The following is a 12,064-nucleotide window of genomic DNA, read 5'->3' as shown; positions in this document are numbered from 1 at the left end:
TTACTAGTATTATGTCTATACATGAAATATGTATATTTCTAAACTTTGATTTTTGTTTGTGAACTCATGGAATTTAATTGGGAGATTAATGTCATGGGGATTGACTAATTATTTGGAGGGAGATTCAAATTCATATAATGCCGAGATTATTTATTGGGTGAAAGTGATATTTCACTAATTTTTTGAGTGGAAAAAGACAAGATTAACTAGAAAACAAATCAGGTTTTTGCTGATGTGCCAAGCCACTAGAAGCCAGCGTACAAGATCCAAGCCACTAGAAGCCAGCGCATATGCGATGTGTAGCGCAGCTGCACTGCGTGCGTATTTAACATCAGTTTTTCATATCTGTTGAGACTTAACCTAGTTTGGCGTAGAACAGAAGTTAACGATTTTGGGAGAGATTTTGGAGATTCAAGAGAAGGTTGTTGGAACTATATATTTTATTCCTTTTCTTGTAATTAGTATTGAACATGTGACATGTACAGATGGAGTTCGTTGGGAATGTATATATAGTTTAAAGATGAATTGAACACATGTACATCATTAAAATATTGAAAGAACGATAGAGAGAACAATCACATAAAAGAAAACTTTTTGGGTGATTACCCTAGTTAAATGGGTATTTAAAATTTAAAATATTGATTTTTTATGTGTGTCTAAAATAGAGACTCAAATTTTAATGAAAAAAATAACAACTTAATATATTTTCTCAAATACGTTTTCAAAATTAATAAACTGAACAAAATCACATTCCATACGTTACACATTGATAGAAAATAAACAATAGTTTGGGTGTTATTGGGGATGATCTGGATTATGTTGCTCTCAAAAAGTTAGTTTTCCTATTGCTATTGTTAGGAAGGTTGTTAATAAGGCTAAGACTAAGGTTAGGTATCCTCCCTATTTCAGTTATGTATACTACAGTGTCGAAGACTTTTAGTCTAAATCCTTGGCCTTGAACCTCTGCTAGGGTTTCCTGGGAGAGTCATAGGTGGATAGCGATCTCGTCCGTGTTTCATCGTGCTTTCAATCCTAAACCTAGTGTGTTCTATTCCGAGGGTCTCGTGCTGTTCTGTCGATGAGTTTGATTACTTCCCCCGTGGAGGAGGACTGTGTGGAAGAAGAGAGGGATGCTTCTCTTATCGTGTTTGATGATGCAGATGTGGCTGAGGCACTGGGAGATTATGTGAACTGCCTGGTGGGGCGCTTTCTTACTGACAAGCCTATCCATAGAGGATCTCTCCAGAGTGCTTTAGGCAATATATGGTGCAACCCTAGAGGCTTTAGGGTTGAAGAAATTAATAGCAAGGTCTTCCTGTTCCACCTTGATGAGGAGAAAGACGCAAAGCGTATTCTGCAAGGCTCGCCATGGGTATTCCGGAATTCATGGTTGCTCATACAGCCCTGGAACCGACATGTTGAGCCAGTTGATATGGCTTTCAACTCAGTTGCGATTTGGGTGCAACTATGGGGTTTACCCCTCCATTGTCGTACTCTGAAAATGGGCACGAAGGTGGGTTCTGTCATTGGTGAAGTTTTGGATGTTGACTTGTTCGAGCTTCCAGATAAGCGTGTCATTGTCAAGGTCCTCGTGGAGATGAATGTTATGAAGCCGCTGCTGTCAGGAATAAACGGTGGTAGCCACAAGGACGGAGTGTTCTGGATCGATTTCAAGTATGAAAAGTTGCCACAATTCTGTTTTATATGTGGCCGGATTGGACATGGTGACCAATTTTGTCCATTGAATAATGATGGGGAGCCTCATGACCTTGTGCAGAGGAAGTACGGGCCACGCTTGAGAGTTTCCATGTCTGGTCGCAGGTTTTTGAAGAAATCTGATGCTGCTACAGGGGCGAGGCATGGGACTCGAGGAGAACGGACAGTGAATCGTGATGTTGCACCAGAAATTCTCGAGCGTTTTGCTCGATTGTCTGTGGCGGGGAGAGGCGGTGGAAGTTCCCCTAGTGGGGCGGTGCCGGTTACTGAAAATGTAACGGTTACCGAGCCCTCTCCACCTACACCCACGTTGGGTGAACGTGGAGGTTCAGACCTTGAAAACCTGAGTCGGTTGGAGAAAAACAAACTGCTGTCAGTTGGTGGAAATTGTGGGGGATCATCATGTGATTTGGAGGCAGGTGGCACGCATAAGAAGAATGGAGAGAACAACATGCGCATACTTAAGGAACCGTTGACCACTGTTGAGGGTCCCACGAAAATTCTTGCTTCACACAACAAGGTAGCTGATGAGCCCCTACATTTTTCTACAGTGCAACCTGACCCACAAAGTGAGCTCAGTGAAGATAATCCGATACCTCAGCATTCTCTACGCCGTTTCAAAAAACTGGGTAGAGAAGTACCCTCCAATGACTCAAAGGAGCATAAGGTTGTGATAAAGGAGAGTAACAAACGACAAATGGAAGACTCAGAGATGATGCCGACCCAAATTTCTGAGTTTCCAGTAGAGAAAAAACAATGTGTATTGCCAACGGTGGAGGCTGGTAACCAGCCCCGCCGACAGCCATGAAAACATTATCATGGAACTGTCGCGGGCTTGGGAACCGGCGCACAGTTCGAGCTCTGAAAGAGCTCTGTAGAGTTCAAGATCCCACTTGTCTTTTCTTGATGGAAACAAAAAGAAAGGACCATGAAATGAATCGTATGCGTGGCTCAACAGGTTTGACAAATGTTATTTCAGTAAGTTGTGAAGGGGATGGAAACAGGAGAGCTGGTGGATTGGCTCTGCTATGGAAAAATGAGGTGGATGTCACCTTGTTATCTACTTCTAATAACCATATTGATTACCTTATTTCCAAGGAGGATGGTGGAGTGACTTACCGTGCTACTGGTATTTACGGATTTCCAGAACATCATAGGAAACGTCTTACTTGTGACTTGCTTAATACCTTAGCTGGTTTGCATCCCCAACCTGCTTGGATGGTGTTTGGAGATTTCAACTTAATTCTAAGAGAGGATGAGAAGTATGGAGGTGCTATGCCCAATTTTAATTCCCTTGAATTGTTTCAGGAAACTCTCCATCGGTGCAATTTGAGTGATATGGGCTTTGAAGGTAATAAGTATGCATGGCGGAATAATCAAGAGGGTGTTGAGTTAATAATGGCACGCCTGGATAGATGCCTTGTGTCCCCCACGTGGCTGGATTTTTTTCCACAGGCTAAGAATATTCACCTTTCGCATTTTGCTTCTGATCACCTCCCCCTCCTCATTGATACGAATCCTAGACAGCGAATGAGGGTTGGCCATGGCCGGGTCATCAGATTTGAAGAATGCTGGTTAAGAGATGAAAGTTGTCAAGAAGTGTTTTCTGGCTTGTGGACTGGTGGTGAGGCTGACCCGTATTCAAAAGCTACTTCTTGCTTAGTAGGGTTAAAACGATCGGCAAAGAACAGATTTGGGAATGTTCCAGTGGAAATAAAAGAAACCAAGGAGAAACTCAACGAGCTGCAAGAGAGAGTCCATGAAGATGGTGTGCTGGGTAGTATGAAAGCCCTGGAAGATAAACTAGATGATTTATTGCAGAGTGAGGAAATTTGGTGGTCACAAAGATCAAGAGCTATGTGGTTACAACACGGAGATAAAAATTCAAAATTCTTCCATCAAAAGGCTTCGCAGCGGAAGGAGCGGAATTGGGTAGACTCAATCCATGATGATGCGGGTATTTGTTTTGAAAGGGAGGAGGAGATAGCCACGGTTATGGCAAGTTTTTTTCAGAACCTATTTGCTACAAGTAACCCGCGGCTACAAGAAAGGATTTGTGAGGTGGTGCGTGGCAGAGTATCTGAAGCTATGTATGGGGTGCTGGATGGTGACTACACCCATACAGAGGTCTATGAGGCATTACAACAAATGAAACCAACAGCGGCACCGGGTCCGGATGGTTTGCCGGCATTATTTTATCAGAAATTTTGGCCAATCATTGGGGATGAAATCACTACAGTAGTGTTGGAGGTGCTAAATGGGGGAGCTAGCCCAGAAAGGTTGAATCATACTTTTTTATGTCTTATTCCAAAGGTCAAAAAACCTCAGCATACAAAGGAGTTCCGGCCCATATCTCTTTGTAATGTGATCTTTAAGTTAATCACGAAGACGGTGGCGAACCGTATGAAATGTATGCTGCCTTCGGTGGTGGGACCTTTCCAAAGCGCCTTTGTCCCTAGGAGACTAATAACAGATAATGCCTTACTTGCTTTTGACTCCTTTCATTACATGCGCAAACGGGCAGCGGGTAAGGATGGATATGTGGGGCTTAAACTTGATATGGCGAAGGCGTATGACAGAATTGAGTGGGCTTTCCTTCGGTTGGTTCTAACTTCCATGGGTTTCCCTCAAAGGATGACTGACTTGATTATGAATTGTGTGTCTACTGCTAGTTTTTCTATCCTCTTGAATGGCAAACCGGGAGCCCCTTTCAGATCCACTAGAGGCTTACGTCAAGGTGATCATTTATCTCCTTATCTATTTATTTTATGTGCAGAGGTGCTCTCTGGTTTACTCTTGAAGGCTCAAGACAACCAGAAAATTCATGGTATTCGCATAGCAAGTCAAGCCCCGGAGATATCACATTTATTCTTTGCTGATGACAGCATTTTATTTTTCCGGGCAACTGGGAATGAAGTGGAGGTTGTGAACCAGGTCCTGAATGATTACCAACAGATATCTGGTCAACTTGTGAACTTAGACAAGTCTGAAATCTCTTATAGCCGAAATGTTTCAGAAGAGAGTAAGTATGCCATTCAGGAAAGATTGCAGGTTAAGGCAGTAGAGGTTCAGTCTAAGTATCTTGGGTTGCCAGCTTTTGTGGGGAGGTCAAAGACTCAGGTTTTCAACTTTGTGCAGGAGAGAGTTTGGAAAAAGCTAAAAGGATGGAAAGAGAAGTCTTTGACATTATCAGGTAGAGAGATTTTGATCAAGTCGGTTACTCAAGCAATCCCAACATATATCATGAGTTGTTTCTCTCTTCCATTGAGCTTATGTCAACATATTGAGAGCATGATAAGCAGGTTTTGGTGGGGTAGTAAGCAGGGAGAGAGGAAGATTCATTGGATTAAGTGAAACTCCTTATGCCAACCCAAGAAAGATGGAGGAATGGGATTCTGGAATTTCAAGGCTTTTAACGACGCTCTTCTAGCTAAGCAAGGCTGGCGGCTAGCTTCAAACAAGGACATTTTAGTAAGCCAGGTTATGAAAGCAAGATACTTCCCTCATTCTAACTTCCTGGATGCGCCTTTGGGCTCCATGCCTAGCTACACATGGCGTAGCATTCAACAAGCTGCCTGGGTAGTTCGCAAAGGCTCTTACTGGAGAATTGGTAGTGGCATGGAGGTCCGCATTTGGAGTGACAATTGGCTCCCAAATCAGCAAGGTTTCAAGATTTGGTCCCCCAAACCAATGGACTGTGATATTTCTCATGTTTTTGAACTGATTGATTCTTCCTCCAACTCTTGGAGGAGTGACTTGGTACAACAACTATTCTTACCATTCGAGGCTGCACAGATTAAACAAATTCCTCTAGCCAACAGAGCTGCTGTCGATCAGCTTGTGTGGGCTGACTCGGCGACGGGTTTTTTCTCTGTGAAGTCAGCGTAACACTGTATTCGATCCTGGGGAGAGCAAGCAGGTGAATCTACATCAGAAGCAGCTTCTGATCCTGTTTGGACGCAGCTATGGAAGTTGCAGGTGGTGCCTCGTTTTGGTCATTTTATGTGGAAAATTTTGAAAGGGATTGTACCGACCCGCCAGCGCCTATGGAATAAGGGTGTCAGATGTCCTATGTTTTGCCCCAGGTGTGATAGTGTGGTGGAGTCTGTGGAGCATGCGCTGCGAGATTGTCCTTGGTCTAGGAAGGTCTGGTTTGCATCACCATTGGGATTTTCTTGGCCAGATGTGGTTGAGTTACCTTTGAGTGTATGGGGTCGTGAGATGATAACGTCTGCACCAAGAAACGTGGGAGAATTGTTTGTCTCTATTTGCTATCATATATGGAAGGCCCGTAATATACTCTGTTTTGAGGGTAAGGAAAGCTCGGAGCAAATGGTGGCGTTACAGGCGGTGAATAGCCTTCTGGAATTTCAGGAAACTCAACGGCTGGCTCGAACTTCTGCTCCAGAGGCGGCTCCTCGGTCCAGGCAGCTTTGGAGTGCTCCGCCACATGGTGTTCTGAAAGTTAATGTCGACGCGTCTGGGGCTGGCTCCGACTGGGGGTTGTCTGCGGTGGTGAGGAACTCGTTTGGTAATGTGGTAGCAGCTGCTACAAACGCCTTGTGTGCTGACTTGGGTCCAGAATATGCAGAGGTGTGTGCAATCAGATTTGGAATGTCCTTTGCTCTTGATCGTGGCTTTTCAACAATTGTCTTAGAGTCTGATTGTAAACGTATGGTGGATGCTGTTATGCAAAGAACTAGACATGGGTCTTATCATGGTTTAGTTTTAGATAATTTAGATAGCTTGCTCTCTAGTTTTGTATCTTTTTCTATTGTTCATGTTAGTAGGAATGCGAACACTGTTGCTCATGAGTTGTCTCGTTTCGCATTGTCAAATGCTGATAGGACTTGGCTGGGCAGTACCCCCTTTTGTATTCAGCACTATGTGCTCAAGGACATTATGTCCCTTCCTAATTAATGCAAGTTTACAGTTGACAGTCAAAAAAAAAAAAGACTTTTAGTCTAACTCTTTCTTTTCTTATATCAAAAACTATCTGATGGAGTTGTTTTTGAAAGTGATTGTCAAACTAATGGAACTCCAAAAGTAAATTGGATTTTGTTTTTTTGAATAGCCAGGGTTTCCCTCCAACTAAATGTCCTTCTCCCCCATATGTTGATGCCCTTGGATCATCTAATGACGGTTAGAAGCAACTAAAGTTGTGAAGAAGGAGAATATATGAAGAAATTTGATTTTGATGTTATTTTCCTGTTTTTTTATGTATTTCAAATTTTGGATTATGTTTTGAATTTCAATTTCCCCTATGTTTATTGTCCTTTTTGAATCTGGTGGCCATGTTTTTTTTTTCTTCAATTGAAACGCTCATTTGGCTATTGGATTATGGCGGTCTATTTCAAATTTTTATATTCGAATTTTCCAATGTCCAGCTATCTTTAATCTTTATTGCATTTTGTTTATTTCTTTATACTTGGAATTTCTTTATTTTTGGTTTCGTTTATTAATATTCATAAATATATTGATACTGATTAAAATTATTAAACGTCAGTCGTTATTTTTATTCTTAACTTCTGCTATTAATTTGTAAATTATTTCATTTTTTATTTAAAGTCCTAATTTAACTACTAAAGGTATGATAAATTTTATGCTTTTTCCGGATCCAAATAAAAAAAACCTGAACAAGATTAGTTTCTTTTTCTCATTAACTCTTCAACTTTATTTTGTACTCACATTAGATTTATCTTCTAACTCTAACAAAATTTATCAACCCTTAACTATTAAGCTCAATTTATTATTTTAAATAGTTAGATATTTAAGTTTCAAAAAAAATAGTTAGATCTTTAAGTATTTTTTTTCATTTCTGTTAAGATATAAAAAACTGGAAAATAATTGAATTTAGTATACTAAACCGGACCATTTATTTCTGTATCAACCTTACAGGAGTGGATTTCTTGCTCTAAAAGATTATGTAGCACCATAAATCAGCTGAGCACCTTTTGGAATAAGATGAGCTCTTTTGGCACAAAATCTTTCTTGCATTTATTCCTTAAATCATCATTCATATAACAAAAGTTGAGATTGGAATTAAATTCACTAATCTATAAATTCTTAGTAAAGGAGAGTAACTTTGATAGAAATTTTCCATAAATCACATAGATAGGTGCCTTAATAACAATGGAAAACTAGTTAAAATTGGCACTTATCAACTCCCCCCAACTTAGAACTTTGTTTGCCCTCACACAAAAGGTATCAATCCACAAAAAAGGATATGTACAAAGATTTGCTAAAAGCATTGGCTATGAACAGTTAAAATTCAAAAACCTCGGACCTTGCATGATTTCCAACTTTTTCACTTCCCATCAAACAATGTGATGCCCACAAAAGATAAGTATGACAATGAAAATTTATACAATCCATGATGAGTCTCACACTATCAAATGTGTTTTCAATCAATGGGAACTTCTGTACATTTTGCATATAAGTTTAAAGAATACACAAAGGGCAAGTGTTTCACTCAAATCTATCAATGAATCACACAAATCAAACTTGTTACCTGTCGGAGTAATCATCAAATTGTGTGGTTAATCAAGAATCACAAAGGTCTTTTTAGGGTTGTAATGGAGCCTGGTTTCAAAAGACATTGGTTTTTCTGAATATTCAAACACTTTCTAGCCAAGAGAGCATAAAATGACATGTATTACAACCAATAACTTTCCACTCTCTCTTTAACCAACTCACTTTTGTCACCATTTCTTTATAATTTGTAACACACCTCAACCCTTTCATTCCTTTTCAACTTCTCAATCTTTCTTTTTGTTTTGTTTTTTTTTTCTTCTTTTTCATTGAATTTACACATTGTTAGATTGAGAAGTTGATATTTTCATTGAACAAAGGGAATAGCAAATCCTCACTCCCCCCAACTTGCACAATTATACAATCCAATCATTCATGCTCTCTTAACTATGAAAGTAAGGAAGAGACATTGATTTTCTTTTTAGGCTTTAGGATCATATTCAAAGAACAACAAAATTTTAATTTAAGCTCAAAAGGGGTGCAAATGGAATTCCTAATCAAGGGTAAGCTTATTTGGCTAAGTGGTTATTTACACTAAAGAACAAAATGCCTTAATCTTTCTTTCATTCCCATGCAATTTCCACAATTAGAGACTCAAGCAAGTCAAACTTGGTAAAACAATGATGATTCTCTCTTTCTCTCATCTCACTAGTGTTTGGTCACACTCCCTCACCCGACTTTAGGCCAAGAGTCCCTTTGATATCAAGACATTACAAGGTTATGCCTATGGACTCATGTGAAAAATGCATTTATTCATGCCAAAGTACCTATATGTGCAACCATAATAGTCTATATAAAGGTCATGCTTTCAATTATAAAAACCAACAATCATGCAATCAATAACTTTTCTTCAGCCATGCTTAAGCAAATGGATGAAACTTCAATCTAAAACAAGGCAAACCAAGAGACATCCTCCAAATCCAAAATCCATGGAAAATTCCAAAATAAAATACTTAAAACCAAAACAAGTAACAGAAAGTACCAACATAAACTAAAGTACTCAAAACCAACTAAGTACTGAAATTAAATGACAGAAAATTTAAAATCACTAAGTATGGTGAGCTCATTGCAATTATATTGGATATAGGCTGCAATGATTGGGTATTGGAGTGGTAGCTCATTGGCAGCATTCATTGGTACATCGTGTAACATGAGAAGTAGGCCACATGTTGGTAAACAAGAAATTCATCCATATGAGAGGAAGTTGTTTCAGGCAGGCTCTGTAAATCCCACCCTTCATTATATTTGTATCAAGTCCTTGGATGCAGAGCTTCTTCCTCACTGCATCTTTGGAGAATCCATTTAGATGATCCATGCCTTTAAGTGCCTGTGTTTGGTACTCACACAAATCGTCTTCATCATCGGTATTTGGGTCCCATGGATTTCCTAGACAATTATTAATTGTATCCTTATCATAATTCACCTAGATTCCATTCACCCAAGACTTCCTTTGCTCTTTAGCCTCATCAGAAAAAAGGGAATTCGCATAAAATTGTCGAACTAACTCATGATTGAAGTATCGAGGTGGCTTAGCCAACTTCATCCACCCTCTCTCTTCTAGCTCTTTTTGAAACTCTGGGAACTCATTTGGTCCAAGTTCCTCCCTTCTCTCCTGAATGAAACGAAGATTTCGTAATATGGCATAGCGCACAGCTGTCACAGAAGATTTGAATTTGCTAGTGTCAAATTTTGTTTCACACCTAGCTCATGCACTATGGCCGGCTTTGTCGTTCCATCTCCACTTCAAACTCTGAACTTGTACCCTCATTTACTCTTGAAGATGATGCTTTGTTTCGATTTACACCACGTGTATTTTATTTAGAGCTGTAGATCAAGTAGAAGTTCCAATACCCAAGAGCCAGAGAAATTAGTTGAAGAGTTCATCAAACATGTACAACAAGTAATTTATTAAATTTCATTGTGTATTTGCTTGCAAAACAGTTTGAAAAAAAAAACAATTTTGGAAGAACTCTGTCATGCCCAATGAATATAAACCTCCAACACACATGACAAGGAACCAAAATAGTATTTATACCTCCCTTGACATTTATTGATAAGATCAGACAAGAATAATCAAGCATGGGTTCCAACAATATTCAAAACATTTCATCGAACAACTTGCAAGCACAACAATTTATACTGTTCTTCTCTTGGAAATTTACATGCTTAAGTCATGACCACAAATCAATTCAACATAATCACCAATCACATCATTACACTCAAGTTTCTTCAAATCAAGCATGAAAACCCAATCATAATGACCCAGGAACAAGAAATTTCAAAAATCCTCAAATTTTCTAGCCTAGGGTTCGAGTTCATGGAGAAGATAGGAAGAAGAAGATAAAAATGAACTCACATGGTGGAGAGGAGATTAAAAACGTGATAATGGAGAAGAGAGGAGTACTGTGAGCGTGATGGACCAAGAGGAAGGAGATTTAAGTGTGTGTGAGAGAGATATGTGCATGAGTTTAAGGGAGAAGAAGAAAGAAAAAGAAAGTGAAGAAAGAAAGAAGTGAAGAGACGTGAAGTGTTTAAGCTGATAAGATGCGCTTAGCGCAAATCTAACAAGTTATTCACCTGCAGAATTTTAGCAGCAAACTTTAACTTTTTTTCCAAAAGTTCCTCACCTCCTCACGTTCACTCACTTTCTCTTTATCACTAAACAAAAGACACTTATTTAAACTTGTTCTTCCTAATTTCAAACCCAATCATCAATTAAAAAGATTAAGATTCAATCATCTAATTGGCTTTTTCATAAGAACTCAAAACTTCTAAAGATCACACATGAGTAGGCTGAATTCTGAGTTCTAGATTTCCAAACTATACCAATTGATCCATTGACATTCAAATATCATTTGAATCATGACTCAGCTTTAAAATTTGACATCCAAGCTTCATTCATCAAATATCACAAGCTAAAGTTTCCAAAAACAAACAAGTTTTATGCACTTTTCATAACTCAACAAGCCAATTTTTGATACGGCTACTTCCATCACATGTCAATCATTCCAAACATATGCAAATGTTCTAAGAAACTTGTGCCAAGCTTAAAATTGACAAATTAAACACATTTAGCACACAAGTCAACTTAGGTTTCATTCAAATCCAATTTTTACCAATAACACAACCAAGTGTCTCAAATCTTTCAAATCTCAATCTCTTCTCATGTTAGGCCTCAAGAACATTTCAAAACAACATTTAAAGCTTGTTGAAAGCCGTAAAACTCACATTTAATCATAGCTTCTCAAAATCATTTCTCGAGTCCCAAAAGAGAAAAAAATGCTAAATCATGAACCGAAGCACCAAATGACTTCAAAACTTACCCAATGAGTATGTAACTATCTTACACTTACTAAGTGACATCAAAACACACATTTGAGCTTGTTCAAAGGATCGAGATTCTTTTTTTTTCATTATGAATGCAGAAAATGGTTAAGGAGGACTGGTTTTTCACGAGGAACTCACAACCGACTTCCCCAAAATTGGCCAAACACTAATTTCATGCAATCCAAGTATTCATACACATATGAAAACACCATTTGGAACTGTTACAACATTAAAATGCAGAGCTTTTACAGAAATGCTACAGAATCCAAATCTCAGTTAAGTTCTTTCACATTATTTTTGCATTTTCATCAAATCATTGACTCCTAGGCCCTTAAACATGCTTAATATGGTAATAAAAAACTGTGAAGCACATGAAAGCACACATTTGATTGAAACTTCACAGGATTACCATATTACTTACTAACACTAGTTAAAAACTGTAAAATCTAACCGAAGATTGGGTTGCCTCCTAGGAAGCGCTTCTTGTAAC

At 38.9% G+C, this 12,064-nt stretch overlaps 1 protein-coding gene across 1 annotated transcript; it reads left to right on the top strand.

The window, feature by feature from the left end:
* Nucleotides 1–1,078: 1,078 nt before the first annotated feature.
* Nucleotides 1,079–2,524, top strand: LOC130738135 (uncharacterized). Its single transcript, XM_057590048.1, has one exon. The coding sequence runs from the start codon at nt 1,079–1,081 to the stop codon at nt 2,522–2,524; it is 1,446 nt and encodes a 481-aa protein (XP_057446031.1).
* The last annotated feature ends 9,540 nt before the right edge of the window (nt 2,525–12,064 follow it).

Source organism: Lotus japonicus, chromosome 1 (genome assembly GCF_012489685.1).
Source record: "Lotus japonicus ecotype B-129 chromosome 1, LjGifu_v1.2".
Taxonomy (NCBI): Eukaryota; Viridiplantae; Streptophyta; class Magnoliopsida; order Fabales; family Fabaceae; genus Lotus; species Lotus japonicus.
This window is presented reverse-complemented; position numbering and strand designations above follow the sequence as displayed.

What these genes read in the sequence shown, in the direction of transcription:
- LOC130738135 (XM_057590048.1), top strand. Translation starts at nt 1,079, where the DNA reads ATGAGTTTGATTACTTCCCCCGTGGAGGAGGACTGTGTGGAAGAAGAG.